Below are 23,787 nucleotides of genomic sequence, written 5' to 3' on the forward strand. Positions count from 1 at the left end.
AATCCTTAAAATTGATCAGTAATGAAATCTATATATTGTTTATCTACTGATAGATTTTGTCTGTTGTATTGCTCTATATCCATTTTACCCCGTCTACTGATATCATCGTCTGTTTTGATTGTTCTTCATCTTTGTTGCTCTTGCGATTGTGTAATGTGAAAACTTGGAATGATGTATTTGACATATGGTCCTATGTTGTATCGATATCGTATAAGTGCCCTTTTCCAGGTCGTGTGGGAAACATGCAACCTATTTGGTCAATTATGTTTGGTCTATGGGTAAATAACTACCGCTAATCTTGACTAATCGTCACTCTTTCTCAAATATTGAGGAAAGCTAACGAGTGTAAACTGTCATATTTTGATTCAGTTCCTGAATGATATCATGTCCAAGTGCGATGTAGAACTCTCAGTATTAACAACATAAGTTTTAGTGTATGTGTTGTGACTTTGAGCCTGGCTAATTATCACGTTACTTAATCGCCAATCGGAATACGACTTATACGTTGTGTAAAAGTCTATAAATCATGGCAAATTTCAACATACGATGAAAGACTATAGCAACACCCCTGCGATTAATTTAGATCATGGTTAATTCTTGTCAAGCCCTTTTATTAACTTATTTAGCAGACGATTGTTATGACTTCAAGCCCGTGTAGTTATCACGTGATTTATTCGTCAACCTAAACACGACTTCTTCGATCTTAGCACTGTATCAAACCAATGACGTTTGACCGGTATGAGCAGCCTAGCGTTCTTATTGGTCCTTTATCCTCCTAGTCCTGCCAGATGAGTCCAGAACATCAATACCAACTCCCACTATACGAACCATTTATTTCAAACATACCTGGTTTATATACAAACCAAACGGACCACATCACACCATAAAATAGGAAATAACATTTGTACATGATTAAGCAAAAAAGTGGCTGTGATTGTGGGAGACGGTAATTAGTAAACTGAACGTAACTTAAGAACAGTAAATCATATAATAATAGTTCATAGGTCCAAATAAAGCTTATAGTAAGGGGAATATAGATACACATAATCTAGTTACAATAAGTTTATAATATTAGTCCATTAATAGTTCCTAGAAGTTACCCGTAGTCTAATCTTCATTAGGATATAACAGTAAGCACTGTCAAGAGGGGTCACAAACTTAACTAAAACAACTCATCGGTGCTCTTAAGTTTCCAACAATATTCTAGCTGATACAAATCATAGTGATATCTCTCACTTTTACACAAAGTTGTGCTAAAATGTATGTAGTACCGATAGATTGGACTAAAATAAGTAACGTTATGCAGTTGTCAACAATTTTTGACTAAATGATTATATCTGACATTTAAATAAGGGTCAAGACGACTGTAGATTGATTGGTCCCGATTTGTTCTTACCCGACAAAGTTAAGGTTTCAAATACGGTCTACTATTTCAGATTATATTTAAATAAATACTAAAGATTTAGTTTGTTGTTTTCTTTTTTACAAAGACATAAGGAAATATAAATGTTATCAAGCTAAGCAAAGACTGTCCAGCGAAGAGAATTGTCTTTTCGACGGCATCATTTAACTTATCTGTAAAATCGTTCTTACGATAATTCTTAACATGTGGTTGTATGTAATAAAATAGAGGCGTGTTCCATCAATCCTTCTTAATTTAGCAAAATCAGTAGTATTGACTATTTAATTATTCTCCATTTTCGTTAAGTGGACGGTAGTCTTTTACATCTTTTCTGCAAATTATTATTTCCTACTATCTTCAAATCAGTTATACGCAACTTATAACCTGGCTTATGTGTGCATCGATTCAAGTTTCCACACATCATTAAGACAGTGAGATGAAATTGCTGAATCAAATCCCAGAGTAGTAGAGGTGGTAATAGTAATAAAATAGGTTAGACATCAGAGATACGATTCAAGAAAAAAGTGATATAGAAACTTGGGAGCTGAGAGAAACTGCGGATTAAATGCGTCTGTGCCAAAGTTAGCTATAAACAATTGTACACCTTAAGTAAATAACATCACTAAAAGGAACTCTTTTTTCACTGAATTGTTTCTGTTTTCTGTAATAACACTAATGGGTTCCTGTTCTTGTTTTAAATGTTATTCTTAGTTACAAACTTAGATATATTTTTAAAAAGATATATTACAAATCTAAGTATATACATACTGGTAAAAATGATTCAAGTATTTTAGAAGTTTTTGTTAATAAGAGATTTTCTGTTAATTGGAAAGTACTGTGTGTTAAAAAAAGTGATTGGAATCCAGTGACATTTATGATAGTCAATACAAACATTTGCTTCTATCTTTTTGGACTCGGTAACTTGAACATAACAGAGTGAAATGTGACAAAAAGCTTGCCAAAATATAGATTTCTATAAAAATATACATTTGAAATAGTGTACACATATTCTTATTCTTTTTTGAAATATTTACATCTCTTAATTATTATCAACAGCATTTCCAGACAATTATGCCTAAATTTCCACCACATAGCATGTATAGAATATTTTTAATATCATAAGTAATTTCAAAACCAAAACCTTCACCAACAGCTACATGCCATGCTGCTCCATACTTTTTATCCATAGTTTCTTTTACAAAACGAGCTGCTGCCTTTATAATCAAGTGGATGAAGGTAGGAGTTAAGAAAGTGTATAAACATTGTAATAGAAAGTAGTAGATAAAATAAAAATATTTCTTTAAATGCCTGAGTTTTACCCACTCAACCTTGTAACAACTATAAATTAAGTTTACCTTGGGATTCTTCTACCTCTTCCATTCAGCGTTACTTGCTTGTTTAGTAAAACTGTAGCGAAATAGAGGATTAGACTCATACTTCGATCTAAAACTTAGTCTGACAGGAACAAACCGATGTTGGGGATCAAAGAGCCTAAAAGTTAGACCACAGTAACAGGTTCATCTATGGTAAAATCTAAGTTCTTCGTTCAATAAAGCCCAGTCTTGTGAGCCGTTTCGTTTACTGAAAAATATCAATTTTATTACAGGTTAGACTTGGGGTTTTACTAGACTAGAAAAACATTTCGCATTACATATGAGAATAGTAGCACTTCATTAGTTATATAAGTGTAACTCAAGCATACCATAACATTTTACGTATTTATTACTGAGTGTCATTATAAGTTAGAGAGGAATGAGTATCATTGCATGTCGATCTCATCTGAAATAGCCAGCTGTATACATTATACGAGCCAAGTAAAGAAAACCAGCAAAGTGTAATCGAAGATTTAAGAACGTTTCTCGGATTTTTTTAACCTATGAATATTTGATAGGGGTAGATGCACCACCATCCAATCGTCTAACCTTGCTCACCGAGGGTTGAATATCTTTATCATACACGTTCATGATATAATTAAACACAATGTATTTATATATATCATAAAAGCATCAAGGTATTGTTAGATATGTCAACCGTATTTTCAAGTAGCTCACCTCATTATCAGTTGAGAATTTTTCACATGCTGTCACACATAGTTCCATTACTTCAGTCTGCATATCTTCATGCATATCACTATGCTAGAGGGAATAATAGAGAGAGAATTACAAGCAATCTAAAGCTAAATATCAAACAACTTAACGGTGGTTCTAGGTATTTTCGTACTGGTTACAGAACGAAATTCTGCTGTATTTATCTATTGCTCAAGGTCAATATTCGTAACTAAGTCTCAAATTTACTCGCAGATGATTTTGTCAGTCAGAACGCAGCATATGCGTCTCCTGATAAACAGTTGATACAAATGCTAGAAGTTGTTTGTGGGGTTTGCTAACTCTAGTTTTGTCTAATGCTACAACAACAAAATTGTAAAAAGAGGCCTGAAGCAAATAATTTTCACTAAGTTTCTTCTTAACGAAGGTGTACAACACGAAATTCGTTGAAAGTGAGTAGCTTTAATGAACATTATTTAGTCGACGGATTCGTGGGTCGCTATGTTTGACATTTTCCTAAAACATGCTCAAGGTAAATTATTTTGTAAATTCATCGGACGAGTTTTATTTTCCTGTGCTCCGATGGTCGTGTAAGTTAATATCTTTAACACTGTATTGGTTAAACTGATGCCTTGGTGGTTTTCACAAGAGGATTTATATCTTTTTACGTAGACTAGCACAATCAGAGATAATAATGGGTCGGACAAAAATACAACTATATACTAGGCCACACATGATATCAATTTTAGTGGGAATAGTGAACCAATAATCCTTAAGACCCTATGAATAAACTGTTCTTGAGCTGCCTTTCTCTTTCAGTTATTGATGCCTCATCGAAATCGGGGTTCTTCCCATTTTTTCATTCAGACGGGTTATACTGGGCAATGAAAATGTCAAAAAACTGATTGATTTATCCTACAAAAGCACTAAATCTGCCGCGATAGAGGCTTATCCGTCAACCAGGTCTCTCAGGTGAGTCCTAACAGCGACCTAAAGTTATTTTTCGTGTCTTTTCCAACTATTGTGTTTTTGTCATCTACCGCCTCTAATAGTAATTGCTGAAACAATCTGTAGGTCCACATCGAAATTTCCTTCGCTCATCATACCCGAAACTCGTAGATGTAATGCTAAAAATAATAATAGCTTTATTGAATAATATATGTTTATTACAGTAAACAATTATCAGAACGAAAAGTCAAAATGTTCCTCGTATTCTTCATCCACGTCTCAAGATATATATACTTATGCGTATTATAAAAATAATGGAAAATCTATGATAAATATTGATAAGTATGCACGTTCAATAACAAAATTATTTGGTTAGTTCTCTGATGACTTTTCCACCGTAAAATATTTGTACTAATTAAAACTCAGTAGAGTGTGTTATTTCTCTTTTTAAGAGTAGATTCCAAAAACCTGGCATACTATTCTATTGAACGATAGACATCGAGAACGATATAGGTCAGGTGAATAGTTTTTATTTAACAAAATGACACTTGTTGTTTGAAAGGATTTAAATACTTTTCTGAAACTATGTCCATAACAAAATCAAAGGACGCACCACTGACATATTTCACGAAAGGCGTACGGAGCATAGAACAACTTTCCCACAAATTTCTGGGGAAGCATTATGGGAGAAATTACAGAGTAATATGATATATACAATAACTTAGAAGTTAAAAAAAGTATATGTTGCTTAAAATCTTACTTCGTAATAAAAATTACCAAGATACGCAAAGAACGTTTGTTTTTATATTGGTGTTTTTAAGTTTCAGGAGCATACACGGATAAGTGAAAGTCAGCCTACACCACTCTTATCCTCGAAGTAAATTTGAGTCTATGGTAATTTACGTGGTTATCTTCCGAAATACTTGTATCTGCCGATAACTGTTTTAAGCTTTGGCGATTAAACCACTAACAAAACGAGAGGTTGATACTCCATGGTAATGTGACTACATTAAAGGTTAACAGGTTAAAACCAGCTAATTTAAAGCCCTGGAATGTGTCTGATAGAAACTACGCAACAACCTAGTAATGCTCTATAAGAATAGAGACAACTTTAAGCGCTCTGATTCCTCTAGCAATTTAAAATCGCTAAGACTGTATTTAGTGTACGACTATTTAGCGACCTAGAAAATATCCACCTACCTACTAGAGTCATATGAGGGTTATAAATTAGCATAAGGAACTAAGATTAGAATCTACAGTCGGACGTTAGAGTTAGGAACTAGGTATAGAGGGTCTTCATCACGAAGTGATATTAGTAATAGTGCAGAAATGCCATTTAGATGTATACATAGATAAATTTTACTCTAAAATCCAAGACCTTCCATCTTGAATGTGACTGTTTCGTCCAAAGACAATAGTTCCGTCCTAAAGTTGTAAGCTATGTCTAAGAACTTTTATTTCTATTCACTCATGAACTGTTAACTCCAAGACACATTCTGATCAGTTAGGTAAGTTTTCATTTAACTCCCAATATTTTCAACCTATCTCATCTGATGTGTAAGAACAAGGCGTTTGCTACAAAAATGGATTCTATAAATTTCCTATCTCTTTACAGTGACTCATTCTTGTAGAATCCTGCCATTCAAGATGACTTAGTCATTTATTAGATCTTTTCGAGAGAAAACTGGTTTTCTACAGATTCAATATAATATCCCATAGCAAACCATTAATACGTCTTTCATTTCTGTTCTGTTTTCATACTATTGGACTTAATTTCGAGGAAAAACTCGAAAGGTTTGAAGAAATAAGACTACACAGGTATTGCAGTAGGGCCTAATTTTGTGTAAATTTCCTAAATCTGGTAAAATTTTGAAGCGTTTGTGATACTTCTCCAGAATTATCTGTTGTGATTTTCCCTAAAATCAGAAGATTGGTATTTTAATATAAGCTCAATTTTTTTATAGTTAAACCCTTAAATACAATTGACGAACTTACTTTTAACAGTGGATATGTATGTACTCTTCTATTATCCTCTGCCTTTTTAGCAACTGCATCTTCCATTGTTCAGCTAAATTTTGTAGTGTTAAGTATTCTATCCAAAACTGTGTACACACTGTAGTTACAGCAGCGATTAAAATGGATTAGTTCAAACAATCTAGTCCTAATTTATTCTATTGTTAATTTTTTCCGTCACACCTTAGATCAAAGGAAACGCTTTGCTGATACTTGTATTTATTGGGTAGCATACGACATATATTTGAAAATGATTTTTTGTTTGTATGCTTCTTTAGAAATATCTTTTAGGGATCTATAAAAAAATGTTGAAAGATAGAGTTCTAAACTTGGCAAAAATATACTCTGCATGTATCAGTAGTTTATATGCTTAGAATTCTAAAGTAACTGTTGATTCGCAGATGTTAGTTATTAATCCAGTCATATTTTCTAGTTAATGCACTTCGAAAAACGACGGAGCAACTATAGTCTCCGTTTCTGTTTCTAGTTTTTTTTATCTATGCGATAGGTTGTGATATTTGTACGAACTAATGATTCCTTTGTACTTCGTTATTCACTGATTTATTGATCGGATCAGTGACACACGAAAACCGTATGAGCAGTCCAGAGCACTTCTCGGTGCGGCTATCTGCCTAGTCCAGCCACTTAAGTCCAGAACACCAATACCAGCCTTTGAAATATGAATCGTTATTTTCAAACATACTGGGTTTATATACCAAACAGACAGATCACATCGTACCGTAAAATAGAAAATAACATTTGTACAAGGCTCAGTCCAAACTGCCTGTGAATTTGGGAGGCATCAATCAATAACTGGGGATAACTCAAGAGTGATAAATCGTATAATAATAGTCTATTGGTCATGATAAAGCCCATAATAAAAGGAACACGAATATAAATAATTAGGTGACTTAATAATTGTGCAATAGGAAATATACGTATCATACTGGTCTATAAATAGTCCTCAAAAGTTACCATTCATAATTCTCTTCAGGAAATAACAGACGCAAAATCTTACAAATTAGGTAGGCATATCATTAGGTCCTACACAAAATGCTCCTTATCGAACTAAAATCCTTGGAAATTAGTAACTTACAATATTCATGGTTTTCTTCATCCCAGTACCAACACAAATAAATCGTGACATACAACGGCTCCCATCGTCAAGACCAATAATTAATGTGGTTATTTAAGAAAGTGTGTTTTTTAGCTTGTTTTTATGTATAAAATCCGGGTTGTGAATAATAATAATGATATATAAACGATATATGTTAACTACAAAATTCGGAAGTTTGCACTTATACGCTGGTTATCTCAAAACAATTCAGTCTCTCGCCTGAGGCTTTCCGTGGACGAGCATCCCTGACTCAAAGTAATCTTGATGACCTATTTAATTGAGTTAAGAAGCAATAGTTAACATCTAACCACAGCAGGTGCATGATCACTCACTTCGAGAGACAACACCACGAACCACCGCTTAGTTTAAGTAAGTGTAAAGTTTAGACACTCAATTCAACAGAATTAAGTGGAACCGCAGTTGGTAAAACAGGATGTTGTCTACTTTTCTGTCCCCTAGAAGACTTTTCGTACCAACATTTTAGCTGCGGAGAAGTTCTATCCCCGATTCACGTCTTATTAAAAAGCTGTTCAACAGCATGTTGGGTGGTTAAAGGGAATGAATTGATTAGGGTCTGTATAAGTACTTCATACTGCATATCATGATCCGGTCTGGCTAGAACCTGCCGTATGTTGTTTGCAACTTCGCCTGGAAGTAGTACGCTTGCTTGGCCGAATCCTTGTCATTGTAAATACGGTCAGCAAGAAAATACTTTGCATGTCTGATGAACTAAATTTGCAGTTCAGGGACTCTTAAAGGTTAAATAGGAAGATTGAGGGACCTCTCATACGGCGTTCGAGGTAGATTTGACGTAGGGTTTTCTGAATATATTTTCATAGAGAATAAATTGCACACAAACAGGACAATGTATATTCAAAAATGAGCAGCAAACTACAAAAAATAATGATCACAAATGATACAATGTTATAACATAGAACAGACTTACTATGTCACACCAGTATATCAATTAATTCAAGATGGCGTTAGTTAATATGGCTGAAATCGTTAAATTATGTTCGACAATGTTTATGAGGTAATTTACGTGCAATGAAAATAACTATAGTGGTAATCCACAACGGTAACTATAATCCACAATAACTGCTCCAATGGATGGATGTTTGGTGATTTTCGAATTTAGATCTTACCGTGAAAAATTACGTGGCTCTTTCACGATGGGCTAACCATTTTTGCGGTGCAATGGCTGTGGAGTAGTTCTTTAGGTTAAGTATATCAGCCGCCCTGATACCCGTTGTCAAATAATTCCAAATGGTAGATGAATTCAGAGGGCAACACAAAGCACCGACAACGATTTGTTATGACATATCCCAGATTACTAAGCCGCAAGCAGACTGAGAGGATTCGAGCAAAAGAGCTGGTGAGCGTGGATGAGCGAACAGAGGCGAGTCAAGAGTCCAATAAAAAATTTATTGAAAAGTCAAATCGGTTAACAAGTTTCAAGTAAATATGTTTAGGAAGGATAGGATTCATCGAGTGATTTTTAAGCGACCAACATTTAAGCTAGAGAAAGCGATATGTGCGTAGGCCGTCACATGTGATCAGACACACATTTATGAAGACACGTTAATAATAGTACAAAAACGTAGACAAATTCCTAATGTTGGAATAGCACTGACTTGCAAACAAGTCAATTAAGGAGGTTGATAGAATTAAATGTAAACCAATTTGAGTGTAGGTGAGGTGCCTTACTTTAAAAAGAGGGCCAAGCTTACGCTTTTTACATTATATATACGACCCTCATTTGAGTCCTGACCATCCCCTTCACAAATACAAATAACAAACAAAATGCAAGTAGGTAATGTAAAACGAAGTTTCACACGCTGAATATTGGGATGATTACACTCTCACCTACATAGCTAGATACTAACACCTGCATTTAGAACATTAACGGCTCCGTTACTTAAAGATTAACCTAACAATTTTCCCAAAAAACAATATGTCATCTATAATTTTCAACATTCCATCGAGTAACAAACAACGAAACTGCTAACATTCACAGAAAGAAACGCGTATAAACCGGACGCGAAGTGTTTCAAGTTATTTAGAATAGTGTAGTGTAGTAGAGAAAGTAAAGTGTGAATAATCTTTGAGAGTGAAATTGGATACGTTAGAAGAAATACTAGATCAATTTGAGCAAATTCAAGTGAAAATTATCAGTATCCTGAAAGAAGCTGTGCTTAATATTGTTGACACCGGACTAATAAATGTGTGGGCTTTTTTCTTTTAATTGATTTTCACTGTGAACGCACTGTGTGACTGCCTGTAATTTCGTTGAATGAGGTATTCTATAGTGTTAATCTAGTTCCCTGTTTCGGGTCGCGAATCCTGGCTCTGGTATAAAGTGATTAGTGTCACCAATATCCCATTGTCACTGTCATTCACTTATTTACAGTCAAATGATAGAATACGTCTAGATATCAATGACAAGGTTGGAGATGTAATTTTCGAATACACCAACCATTGGATAGAATGTCAGCAATAAATATATTTTTACGAAATCACAATGATTAGAAATTCTATTTCTGACGTTTCGTGACCTAACGCAAGTTACTTCTTCGGGGTCAACAAATAGCTGAAATAAAATTAACTCAAGTTTAAGTAGTACAAAGGAAATTATAAGAAATACTTTTAAGATTGAAGTCATAATAGGTCCGAACATGCCAATATCATATTATTTTGGTCACGGCGGTTCTGTTTCACACATGGCTTTATTGATTTATGTTTAGGAAGCTGGGTTTGAAAATTGCATACATTTGTTACATTCTGTAATGGGGTTGAAAATTTATATGTGCACATATCTGTGCGTAAAGTGTGTGAGAAAATGAATAGAGATATATGTGTCTGGTTGGATAAACGATTCAGGTTAGATGAACAGTCAGCCTTTCTTCCCTATGAAAGGAAGAAACATTTAGCACTACAGGAAATGCCCCAGCTACACACCTCTTTTCATAGTATGAAAAAAATTTAATAATGATTTTGGTATTTTCAACATCAATATGGTGATTGTTGAAATTAGTATGTAAGCTGTTTGCCGAGTCAACTTGTAGGTCTTTCAATTCAACAGGATTACTAGGTTCTTAAGGGTGATTTGTGTTTTCCATGGCGCGGGTAGAGATCTTGGGTAGGAGACTCCTCAATGTAGGACCCATCACAATCGATACGAACTAATCTGTAGATAAAAACATTTGCAGATCCAAGCTGCATCCCATCTGTCATTTCAAGTGAAGAGTTTGTTAGAGTGTCGACCATCTTATAGAAAGCCTTTATTTTGCACGTTTTCAAGATTCATTATGGTTATCCTGCCAAACCTTGGCGGAAAGATGAAATCACAGTATCAGTCTATGATACTTCGTTAGAATTGTTACTCAATTAAGTGTAGTTTTGTTTTCATGTGTTTTAATGACATTTCTATCAAAGTTATCAAGTTGTATGATGTTTATAATATCACCTTTTTCCTAAAACTTGTCTTCTTCTGAAGAAATGTTCTTGGTTCCTCTTCTGAAAGAGAGTTGATATTTTCTGAGAACGTGTTTACCTGCTGGGAGAAACTTTCAAGAGAGTATTTTCAGTAGTGACAAATGAGTCATCTACATATCGGAACCAGACGTGTGCTTGAATATCACTGGTAAAATTAAGTGACTCAATATGGGATGTCAATAAATTAGCAACAAACGGAGATACTTTAAGTCCCATAACTACTTCATTCGTCACTTTGAATTTGAATATCGGTTCTGCGAGATTTCGCAATTGAACTAATTCCTAATCGATATCTGCTAGACAAAGCACTATCATTCTCTCGTAAACCGTTAGTGAATTCTTGACATCTATCAATTGGAATGCTAGTGTACATAGATATAACATCATAGTTTATTATGGCTTCGTTCTTAATTGCAAACAATACCGAGATCTTTGATTTAAATTGATAGGAATCCTTTAGGACATTAATTTGGTTAAGCTGAAGTGACTTCAGTATACTGCATAGATATTAAGATTAGCATACGTTGATGCATTTGTGAAGCTCATTATAGCCCTTAAAGAAATGTCAGGCTTATGAATCTCTGATAGCTCACCACCGTATGAAAATTTCATAACCACTTTCATACACATAAATCATTAAATCGATACGTGGAACAGAACCGCCGTGAGCAAAATAATATGATATTGACATGTTCGGACCTATTATGACTTCAATCTTAAAAGTATTTCTTATAATTTCCTTTGTACTACTTAAACTTGAGTTAATTTTATTTCAGCTATTTGTTGACCCCGAAGAAGTAACTTGCGTTAGGTCACGAAACGTGAGAAATAGAATTTCTACTCATCGGAATATCAAAAATATGTGATTATTTCACCATTAAATTCTATCCAATAACCTCGTTTAAATTTACATCATATTCCGCCAAACAGTCCTATTTTTCTTTTTATTTCATTTTTCAAGCCGACAGAAAACTTACTTAAGATGTGGATGCTCATCTATCATGATCTACCATAAGAAAGCCGTACAATCCTAGATAATATTGAGTCTTTTTAAATTATGTTTTACAGGTTTAAAAGTTTTATTATCCCAATTTTATTACCATCAAATTGTTTCGTTTGTTTTACTTGCTTATGACTTAATCGTGGATATTTTAACTCATAAACTCTTTCATATTTTTTAGTCAGCTACCTATCCTTATTATCTCCAAACTATAAACATCATACGAATCTCATAGTCCGTACGATTAGTTAAGTTCATAGCAGCGTGATATACTAAACATATATTTAACCCACAAAACGAAATCTCCATCTGTCTGATTCGCCTGTTACATGGAAGCTTTAGAGACGATGTGCTTTAACAGTTCAGATTAAAGCAGTGTTAAAGAATAACAAACATAAAAGGACGTAAAATCACAAAGGGAGGAAGGGTGAAGTTCCTAATAAACAAACATGATGGTGGGGAGATAACTTACCTCCATTATTGTCCATAGGGCAGGACATATATTTCGCTTACCGTTCCTAATGGTTAAGCGTGATGTAGGTAATCAATGATGTTGGTGTTACTTATCTATGCCAGCAGTGAAGTTTCACCCTTTGCCGAAAAACCCTAGTACAAGCAAAACTGGGCAATTACTCGAAAAAAGAGTCCACTAAAGATAACACGGTTATTCAGAGTTTGAAAACATCTTTATACATAACACCTATATAATTGAAGTATGCCAGGTCAAACAAATCAGACGTCAGAGATGAAATGGTTCGAAGATATACTTGGAAGGCTATCAATATATCGGGTAGCGTCTACTCTGAGCTGGCTAGTAGTTGGAAGTGATGCGCATATAGATCACTGACGTAGATGCTCTGTGTCGAATGATTGCGTGCCCACACGAGTTAGACGGGAATGGTGTGATGAACAGCTAACTTCGAAGCCACACATAGCCGTCAACACCTAGTATGGATTACCCATTCATCGTATCAAGTCACTGCGGCTGCTTTGAAGACCGTATAACATGAATGGCGTTATTACAGAAATAAATTGGTAAAAGTAGGTACAAGGAAGAGAGTGCGATCACCACCTCTTAGGCCAGTCCATGGTGTGCGATAAATTGATTCACGTAGGTTGTCCTTGAACTTGACGACGATAGGTGAACTGTTCCACATTCCGTGATCCGACTGCTGGATGATTTGACTAAAGCCCAGTGACATGTCACTGGCCCTACACGTAGCACGGCACACCCACTTGTGGTCTGGTGTGGATGCGTGACTGAGCGCTTTCAGCTAGAAGTGTCCAGTAAAGCCAATGAGGTCAACACCAAATGTCAAAGAATTACAGAACAATATGTTTTGGGGACTTAGCTATCGCCACACTACCAATGACGTTACAAATGTGATGGTAATCAAAAACAAGTAATAATAATTTCTACGGAGTGAAGTTTCGTTTGTGCATCCAAGCAATGTATTTTATTTACTACAGACTATGGATCTAAATAATTTTAAACTCTTCTCCAAACTGACGGATATTAGTCTAAACATTATTTTTCGGTCATTTTTCCACACTACTAGCTGATCCATCCGCCCTCCTGATTTATAAGATCTCTCCAACAAAATGTTGGATATTTATGGTCTACAAGTTCGAAGTTTAACCGCTGAGATCAGTTCAGAGCGCTACTTCTGATCGCATGCAATGGATATTCAGGTAATGCTTGAAGGGAGACCTAAATAGTCATTTTTGAAATAGAACGTCTAACTATGCTTTCTTAGGACGTATTTGAAGACCTCATGATTTCATCTTCCAGTTATCCGACCGAAGTTGTCGACTTGACTAATAGTGACACAGACACAAAACCTCTATCACCAGCTGCTATTCGGCGCCTTTCCAGAGAAAAGAATAAAAACACTCCAAAGATACTTGATGAAATCAACAGCTGTTGCAAAGATATGGGGGAGAAGGATGTCCCTGATGACGAAGATTTTGATATCGAGGATGAAAGCATCATGGAACGCCTGATTGGTCTCTTAGAAATGTTTCCAGAGCCAGTACGTCGCGGTATTTCTTCTGCCTACAGTGCAGCCTCAGAAGGCATTGTATCGGGCTATTCTCTCAGCAGATCAGTGACTTGGTTTTTAGTGAGCACAACTACCATATGTTTCCTCCCACTTATTTTGGAGCTAGAACGAGTTCAAACTGAAGAGCAAGAAGCAGTACAACAACGTGCAATGATGCTTGGTCCTAGGGCTGCAGGTGGTAGTTCTGGCCTGGCTGGATTTTCAGCAGCAGTTCCTCATCTTACTCACATAGAACCCAAGTAGAAATTGTATTCTTCGTATTCTTTCGTACTCTCCCCATTGATTAAAAGCTAATACAAATATTGTTACACTCAAAACAAAAACCCATGTTTAGTCCACTGAATGTTTATCGTTAATTTGCATGTGAGGTTACTTAGGCCCTATATATAATTAATTAGCTTAGTCTGTGATCGGATACATTACTTTGTATACATATTTAACGACAACGAATAACGGGAAAATGTACATCGTTAACAGCCACTTTCGGATAATTCTATAAAATGTAAGACTGGATGCTATACATTTCTGTATGCAAGTCCGTCAAGTATGATGTCTTCATGATCTCTTTACGATCCTCATTCTACTTAGTTCATATTTTAATTCGGTGTGACACTCAACTAATTTGACACCCAAAGTTTGTTGCTTTGCTTGTGTTGGATAGTGTAATTACTTGAAATTGACTAGTGTAGGGCGACACTTAATTTCCTCCGTGGGTATATATGGGAAAAACTTAGCTATTAATATGTCGAAGACTTGAAGTTAAATGTTTATGACCCGTTGCTACTTGATTGTCGGCTTAGTTTATTCGCTTTACATTTTGGTACCTAAACATCATCAGCATAGGATTGTATGGATCATTGAGTTTTTCTTGAAATCATGAACTGCTCAGTTTTTGAATCTATAATGAACACAGAGGTCAAGAGTTCTCGCGAAACTGAAGGTCTTGAGCTCAGGGATCTTGGGTACACACTAATGAGTCCAGGTTTTTAATGATGGTCCAACATTGATCAGTTTATTATCTTAATGAAAATCTAACTATCCGCAGTTGTAGATGACCGTTAACCTTTGCTTTATCTAGCTAAGCTTACTGGATAGATATATGCATACTTTCTAGGTCAAAAACCTTTGCGTCTCTGATATGTGAAACTATTTCATCCTTCAGTATCAATATTCCATAATATATTTGACTCACAACTCATGGTAAATATTACTTGTTACTCAGGAAATCATGGCTTTGCACAAAATTACACACAAAATACAGAAAAACTTACGAGTTGTGGGGATTTCTTTGTGCTCTTGCTAACATCCCAGCAAAGCTTGGTGTACTACATAAACTCATATGTATTTACACTTGGCTTTTTGTTTAGAGTGGTACTAAAATTGATACACTGTGGCTTTCCGTTTCAGACAGTAAAATTAAAGGCGTTGTTTACAAATCAGTTCAATCGTTAAGAGGTCGAGTATACGTATTCAAGATTTTCAATTCCAGTATTCCTTCATAAACTTCCCATCCTGTCCTTCCATAATCCTACTGTCAACCCTTAGTTTTATTTCCTTTGTCATTAATACTACTACTACATTATTCCGATATATTCTACCGCCCATCTTTTTTAGTTTCATCTCGTGCTAGTGCGGCATGACAGCATGACCAGACACATTCTTACCAGCTTCTACGTTGTTGATGACTGTCTTTGTAGCGGGAAATTGTTGACTAAATATGGGGCTGACGTACATGTAGAATAGTTAAAAGACAATAATTGTGAAGAGACTGGAGATCCGCTCATACTGTTATCTAGTTGTAGACTAATTATGATTATTCTCGAAGAAAGTAATAGCATGGAGACAACTGTAAAAATGTGAGGTAGATATCATAGGTCGTGTAATAATCAATACAAAAAGGGTTGATCAATTGAATGAAGCTCAGGAAAAAAGAAAGAAATCATAATTAAAAACGTGGGAAAAGGTGTTGCATAACCAACTCTTTCAACTGAAGTCACCAAGACAAAGCAAAATCAACAACACTGTCCTTTCGTGTCGGTAGGTGTAGCTAGGATCTTCTGATAGCAGTGGCTTCAAAAAAACGCAGTAAACTTAAATTCGTTTGCTTATTGTTTCGAGAGATTTCTGAAAACCAACGTTTTCACTACTAGGCAAACTATTGCACTACTAGTAAGTTGTTCCCCTTTGTGCAATGTATTAGGAGACGCAAACAGTAACCCTCCTTTCTGTCCTTTGGCACGTATTTGTAAACTAGCAGACAAGTAACTCAGGATGGAAGTTAATCCACACTTGACTATCTTAAAGAGAGCAACTCGTTTGGTGTAGACGTTGTAGCCACTACATTATTTAATATTTTCGTTTGATATACTTCTTACATGTCAATCAAGTCTGAGTTGTACCAATAACTTCGAAATTTTTCCTTCAAGATTTCTAGTAATTTTTAATAATTACTCTATTAGATAATGAAATAAATACTCTCACTTATCCATTGGAGCTTTTATTTCTCACGATCGCTTTGTAATTCTGTCTAGAATGAGCCAGTGATTACAGTGAAGGTTGGATCAAAAACTTTTCAACTTGATATATATATATCTGGTGCCCCCTTGTACCAATATTTGTTTTTACATAAATAAAATAAGGCTTGGTTTTACTAAAGTTGTACATTTTTATACGAAGCGTAAGAGAGCACTGCATATCTAAAAATAATAGGAATAGTGAATGAACTGACTCCAAAAACTCATTTACGGACGTTAAAGATACGTTTACTCTCTAACAGTTAACCTCGATGATGATTGGCTAGGCTAATAAAAAACCCGTTCACAACTGAAAACACAGTCAACCATACAAGAATAAATAAACCCAAATGGGAAGGTATTGGTTTGCTGTTAGTTATCTCCTATCTTTTATCGAGTCGTGTTTTGAGTTGTTTTAATAGTCAGGTAATCACATATATTATCACTTGTACGACTTGTCGTTTGTCAGTAACAGTGAATAAATCTGGTCAAGTTATTTGACCATAGTGTAGATAAAAAAATTTGATTTATACTACTATACACACGATTAACTCAAAAAATCAAAGCAATATTACTTCCAAAAAATAAATATACACTTTAGTTCTAGTAGTAAGTTATATTTACAGCAATATTTTTACAAGTTATGTATCTTTTTAGTTAACGGGTTTTGGTGCACTCAATTTATTTAACCTGTGGTTTGGTGTCCAGTGTCCCAAACTTTGGTTAGCATAATAATCCATGGGATAGGCTTCAGATAAATCTCTAGGCCAAAAAACTTGCTCATTTAAAGCAACAAATGCTTCGTATGGTGTAAGTAAAGGTTTAGTGAACTCAACACCCCAGTCAATACTAAGACGAGGACATGCAACCTTGGAGCACAAAAAGAATAAAAAAGCAACTCTTTGTAGTCGACAAACTTATGCAGTAAATGCAAAACTTTACATGATCAACAATGATGTGTAAAATCTACATCTTGATTTGAAGTACGCAAATGACATTGTTGTATTCGATGAGTTTTCTAAAAGTTTTAAGTGACGATAAAAGGATGGTTAGTATACATTTCGCCTCCTTTAAGTTTAAAATGTTGCTTCAGGACTGATTTGAATCAATACATTGTTGGACCATACAGAGCCCCCAAACGCCCTGGTACGGCCGAGAGTGGGGAGAGTTCCCTCTCGAGATGCTCTCACATGGCCACGCGTATATAGCCTCTGCCAGGGAAGTCCTACTCACTTACAAAATGAGGAGGACGAAAAGCGAATGTCCGGCGCTTTAACCGGGGTGGTGAACACGGAACGTTCACCTAGGGTGCACATGGGCTCCAGCATCCTGAGTCAGTCAGCTACAACGTAGGACCAGGCACATATATGCATCGGTCCAAGTTGCCATACCTCGTTAGCACAACAAGATGAACACCGGATTCATAGAAGTAATTAATTTAGTGGTGGTAGTATATAAAGAAAGGTTGTATATAAGGATATAGTATAGGAAGGAAAAAAGTTATGAAACATCCTGAAGGAACAAATGGCGTATGAATCAGTCATTGGTCACCGGCTACCGTGAGACTGCATCTCCTCACGATGTTCCACTGCCTTGTGGATGAGACCTTTAGGTCAAAGGCTCCAGTTGTGGCCCCTAAGAAAACCACCTGCTTCAGTTTGGACACCCGGGCAGTGTCACAGCCCTCATACAAATCAAATGAGATTTGTATGGTGCATATGTACCTGGTGCCCCTTTGTACCAATATTTATGTGCTTAAATAATAATAACCATATAGAGTAAATTATTCAGTGATCCATGATGGCACCTTCATTTACTTTGGGAATCTCGTAAGCACTGATAAAGGTAGTGAATAACGAAGTCCTGCTATGGTTACAAAACAGTCACTTGGTTTTTGTGAACATATCCCACCAGCCACGCCAGTGGATTTGTTTTTGAAACAAACGAGAAGTATGCTGTACAGCAGTTCGCTTTATATTCCTCTGTAAAAAAACAGCCAGCGAAGGTTGAGGACAAGTGTATTCAAATTATTGTCTGAGTATATTAGAACCATATACTGAAGTTAAGCATAATGTTTAAGGTAGAAATAAAAAATCGACTGATCAGACTGTAAATCTTTACCTACTTAACTGTTTCCAACATTTACTACGTATGCCCATCCACTGAAATGCTAAGCTACATAGGAGAGTAGGTATATATAACGTCCGGAGCGTCTAGACCAATTGTAATATCAACCCATGAAGTCATTTACTGACGGCTTTGTCTTCAAAACAGTTGTTTGATGAACAAGTCCGACTATTCTGAGTGATTGAGTTGAGGATTTTTCAGCAAGTGGGTTTGTAGATAGAAATAACGAGTTCACAACGAAATTAGTTCTGATGACGAAACATTCATAATCAAATGGAATGGCTTACAGGACATCAAACAGATTATGTAGTCCATTGACAAAGCCGAAGAAGTTTAGCATGAACCAGACAATTTATTACTGGAATATATCTTTAGCGGTTATAGTAAACCGCGTTTCGAATTTCTAAGCCCATTAAAAGTACTTCAACCATGAAATCAGGTAGCTTTAATGGTCACGGCACTTAAAAAGCGTCATACACATATATGAATTAAAGCGTAAAAATGAAACGTTAAGGGTACCTGAATCCAGGCGTCTACTTGTTCATCGAAAAGCGCTAATTTACTTGGAATTATTTCAGACAGCAATAGTACGATGTAAGTCTTCCCTGATTTTTCCAATTCTATCTGAAGTTGTTTCACAACAGCTGGTGACCCTTGTTTTCCAAGTGTACCTATATTACAATGAAAGGAAAAACAGTTTCTCAGTTGGATGCTATTGAGGTTAGAGAAAGGCAATTTGTTTGGGAAAGTGGTATTTATGAAAAATCTCCGAGGAAATGGTTAGTGAAGGTTTGATTGATTAGAAAGTAATTTTCTTCACAGTCTGGTTTCAGCTAGAGAAGCAGTGATAACCAGTAAGCACGAGATAGTTTTTTTAATAAAATAAATATTTAAGAGATATACTTACACTTCATAGGAGATCAAACGTAAGTTCTCCAGGTTTCGTGGTATTTTATTGCTTAACCATTAGGCCAGAGTTCGTTACCTCTGAGGCGATCGATTGGGCAGAATACAGTTTCGGAAGGAAATTATCAGGCAAATACACTACAGGGTTATGTAATCAAAATGATGGTAATAAAAGCATAAATTTTAGTTTACTTACCCAATATTATCCCGAAATTGACAGCATTTCTTGCAGTATCAACGGCTTTTTTTCTATGTTTACGCATTTCTTTATGATCATAGTATTCACGCGTAAATGACTTATCGTAAGGATCATAACGATAAGCAGCTAACAATGGATTAGATATCATAATGGATTCAAGATGAAAGCGACCATCGCCCACGTAGATTAGGGCATCAACACCTTCTACCTGTTCAAGAAAAAAAATACGGATACGATCGGAACAGCGATTAAAAGTGTTAAAGAGCAAGCAAGGAAAGTGATGTGATAAACTCTTGCGAATATTTCGCTCTGTGGTTCAACCATTTGTTCACGAGTTCGAATACCGTTTTCCCCCCAACTTTGGTTCAGACAACTGGATAGTAATGTTAACTCTTAGAGTAAAGGTAAGCCTCACGAGACTATGCTTTGTTATTGAGCTGTTTGACATAATGAGAGTATATTCGCTAACAAAAAAGATTTATAAAAGATAAGAAATATCACTAGCAACAGCCCTATTCATATGAGGTTGTGGTGTAATAAAAACGATTCAGATGGCTCATAATCCATGAACAGGATTAAATCAAAAGTCTACGGATTTGAGCATCATCATGACTCTACCTACTGAATCTTCACTTACACTTAGTAGAAAGTAAGGTGAATTGGTAATATAGACGACATAATCAAAAGAGTTGTCCAACTTTCAGGCAAAATATCTACCAAAATGATGATAATGTTGTGAATTAATGATCAGGCATCTTTTTCGGCACAGTTGTAAGCGCATTTATGTTCAACCACTGTACGACGAATCCACATAAAAGAAGGAGACATCATTACCGCTTGATCACCATTAACTTTTAAATACTGACCTGCTAAACAAAAACAATTAGGTGAGGAGTAAAAAGGTCTAACATGTGTTTCTGAATAATGCAGTTAGGACAAGAGGATGAGATGGTTGTCAGCTAAGATGATCAGATCACTTCACGGATGAAATGACGCAGATTAAGATAAATGGAGAGTTTATGAAGACCAGACCATTTAGCGATCGACATCTAAATGCTGTTAAAAAAAGCACATAAATAAGTAAAGGTAACTGAATCAAGATATTCAATCGTGCTGATAAACAGCTAACCCAGTTCCACTCATACTGAAGATAATTTTACCTACATCAGTGACTATAAATATTGTTCAGTAGTGCATATTCTCATCAAATTTCATTGGTCGTTAATGTGTCGATAGTCATGAATATGTATCATAGGATACTGTGATCGAATATTTAAGACACTGTACATTGTTTCACACGAATAAACAACAAAAACTAGTATAAAACTTACTTTAGGAGATGTACATCCAAGTATTTCACCAGGCGATAAAGGAAGGCACTGAGGAATGGTAACTAAGTAACCGGCTTCTAATAATGGTTGTTTAGCAGTCTGCAAACTAGTAACAAATTGTATTGTAGAAACAAGGGCTAAACGAGAAGATTTCTCAAAGTTAGCCTTTACACTATCTATGAGATGGACGATATCGATTTGAATATCAACAAATACGTATCTGTGCACGTACGGATAAGTAAAGAAAAAAAGAAACTACTGAGTATTTTAATACAAACCTATTATATACATGAGAAACTACCTGAGAATTATGTACGGCAGAAAGCAAGTTTACCTAACTAGATGTTACAGCTACAGGTATGACTTATTATTTTTAAACATGAACTAGACCGTTCCGGTGATTAATAGAGAATAATGAAAACTAATACATCTGTTCATACTGTCGATTATCTGAGTGCGACAAAAAAATACAGAACATAAGGTTTTTTATAAAATTAAGAAAGGTGGACTAAGGAGCACCGAATAAATTCATCCTGACCCATAAAAATTAGGACTTTTGGAAGATTATGAGTCATTACAGAGTAAGATCACATAAACCGCATGCTCAACGTACAGAACAATTTTTAGGATAACACGAACACTATGTTACTTAGAGCTGCCTCCAGAATGTCGACAGGGAGCATTGGTCCTTGTGACTATGTAAAACCGGCCTCCGAGTAGGTCACTAATAAACAGCAGATAATCATATTCCTCATTTCTTCGTAAAGAGGATTTATGAATCTGATGATACTCTCTACTGGAGATCATTATCAATGTAAAGAAACCAAATCCCACTGTTTATGGTTATCGGATCAAGAGCGGATGTCAAAAGAAATATAAGATCGAACCGTCACACGGTTCTGTTTCTTGGAGTCAAACAACGGCAAAGACATATATATATATATATATATATATATATATATATATATATATATATATATATATAGTTCAGTCGTCAAAATTTAAACTAACAGTTGTAGCATCTTATGATATGGTAAATATCGGAAAGTCGTTCATACCATGATTAACAGCTATAAATTGCTTATACAGATAGTATGGAACATATGAGACTAGTGGTTGCTGGCAGGAATTTATCTGATATAATCTATCAACTCAGCAGTATGATTGAAGGCAATAGTCTAACAACAATAGAAAATTGGTAGGAAAAAAGTTATGAATTTACTCCATAATGGAGGCCACAGAGTGGCATATTCTTCATGGATAAAAGGAAGATAGTTTACGTATCGGGTGCGTTATGATTGGTTGTGATTTACACCATTTAACATTTCTAATCACATATTAAGTTATCTCTCGGACCCAAAACAAAGGACTGAACTCTATGCATTAACCCTAAGCACGAGACGTTGATATCAAAACGACTTTTAATCGATTAATTACGAATAAAAACATAAATAAACACTCCACAACAAAAACCTACAGAACGGAAATTGAGTCCAATGGTATCAAGCAACTATGACCATAATGTACAAGTAAGTCAACACCAAGAGCTTTTGCAGTCAGCTCCTCTACACAACAAGCTCCATAAGTCACATCGCCCAAAATTACAACATCAATATCTTTAATACTGTCCTCAGCTACAGTAGAACTGTTAGTAGAGATAGAAAGAGCGGGACCTGAGGTTTCGCCACAACGAATAAAGTAATTTCGGATGATTTCGGAAATCGGTATTGCAAACAAAAGTAAACCTTCTGGCATTTGTAAAGCAATCCTTCTGGCTCGAAGACAATGTATACGCCATATGGTTTTATGGATCTCAAAATTATAGTGAACTGGTAAATATTCTGATATAGATTTATTTAATAAAGGATCATCTAGAAGCCAGTCCGGTATTTTCCATGGGAGAATACGTTTACTTGGCATCTGTAATTTTAAATACAAGATAAATTTAAATACATGCGGAATATAACGTGTATAATATTTAGTAGAAAAGAAGTCCACAAAGTACATGAAATTCCACAATTATAAGCTATATATTTATATTGTGATTGTGAGTGGCCCATTGTCTGTGTGAAAACAAAAAGCATTTAATTGCACTTTATATTTTTTCTATGGCTCGTTGAAGTGTATTTATGGACTGATTGGATCTAATGATTGTGCCCACATACAGGTAATGCAACCTATTTGTGAAAAAAATTCTAACTGTGATGATGGAATATACATGTTGATACGGCTCACTGTAACCGACTATCACCGCTGAAAATCATCAAGAATTCCTCAATGTTGAGGAGAACCAACTTATTTTCCAGTTAAATTGTAAGAAAAGCAACTCACTAAAAAACAAGTGAATAAAACTATACTTGTTAAATGAGTTAAATATTCACTTTCTGGCACCATACATCTTAAATAACTGGATACTTTACAACGTAAACGATATACTTATATATATATGCATGCATAAGAGTAAAATTTGTAACAAAAGCCCGCACCTGAAATGACGAGATCACATTTTTTTGACAGAGAGCTACAAGTAGGACATCTTATAGTCAGCTGATTTACGTCTTATATGCAAGTCATTCACGGACATAAAATTAGTTTTATAATTATTATCTATAAACATTTTGAAAAAGT

The 23,787-nt window shown here is 35.3% G+C and overlaps 3 protein-coding genes across 5 annotated transcripts; 1 reads left to right on the top strand and 2 right to left on the bottom strand.

Moving 5' to 3' along the window:
- Positions 1 to 2,451: 2,451 nt before the first annotated feature.
- Smp_030910 (putative axonemal dynein light chain) lies at positions 2,452 to 6,456 on the bottom strand (the record flags this gene model as incomplete). Its single annotated transcript, XM_018798063.1, has 3 exons — positions 2,452 to 2,616; positions 3,454 to 3,537; positions 6,391 to 6,456. 3 exons carry the CDS (start codon positions 6,454 to 6,456, stop codon positions 2,452 to 2,454), a joined length of 315 nt encoding a protein of 104 aa, XP_018653042.1.
- A 7,194-nt stretch (positions 6,457 to 13,650) lies between these two features.
- Smp_030920.1 (putative mitochondrial import receptor subunit tom22) lies at positions 13,651 to 14,447 on the top strand (the record flags this gene model as incomplete). Of its 2 annotated transcripts, none has more annotated exons than XM_018798064.1 (2): positions 13,651 to 13,712; positions 13,778 to 14,447. In XM_018798064.1, the coding sequence occupies exons 1-2, from the start codon at positions 13,701 to 13,703 to the stop codon at positions 14,324 to 14,326; spliced, it is 561 nt and encodes a 186-aa protein (XP_018653043.1). In that variant the 5' UTR covers positions 13,651 to 13,700. The 2 variants fall into 2 exon arrangements, with proteins under 2 accessions (XP_018653043.1, XP_018653044.1); XM_018798066.1 differs by having other exon boundaries at positions 13,755 to 14,326.
- Positions 14,448 to 17,199: 2,752 nt separating this feature from the next.
- Positions 17,200 to 23,079, bottom strand: Smp_030930.1 (dph2-like, ovca; the record flags this gene model as incomplete). 2 transcript variants are annotated; one of them, XM_018798067.1, is made up of 5 exons in its annotated part: positions 17,200 to 17,465; positions 19,243 to 19,394; positions 19,826 to 20,036; positions 21,160 to 21,379; positions 22,637 to 23,079. In XM_018798067.1, the coding sequence occupies 5 exons, from the start codon at positions 23,077 to 23,079 to the stop codon at positions 17,250 to 17,252; spliced, it is 1,242 nt and encodes a 413-aa protein (XP_018653045.1). In that variant the 3' UTR covers positions 17,200 to 17,249. The 2 variants fall into 2 exon arrangements, with proteins under 2 accessions (XP_018653045.1, XP_018653046.1); XM_018798068.1 differs by having other exon boundaries at positions 19,631 to 20,036.
- Positions 23,080 to 23,787: the final 708 nt, after the last annotated feature.

This window comes from Schistosoma mansoni, chromosome 6 (genome assembly GCF_000237925.1).
Source record: "Schistosoma mansoni strain Puerto Rico chromosome 6, complete genome".
Taxonomy (NCBI): domain Eukaryota; kingdom Metazoa; phylum Platyhelminthes; class Trematoda; order Strigeidida; family Schistosomatidae; genus Schistosoma; species Schistosoma mansoni.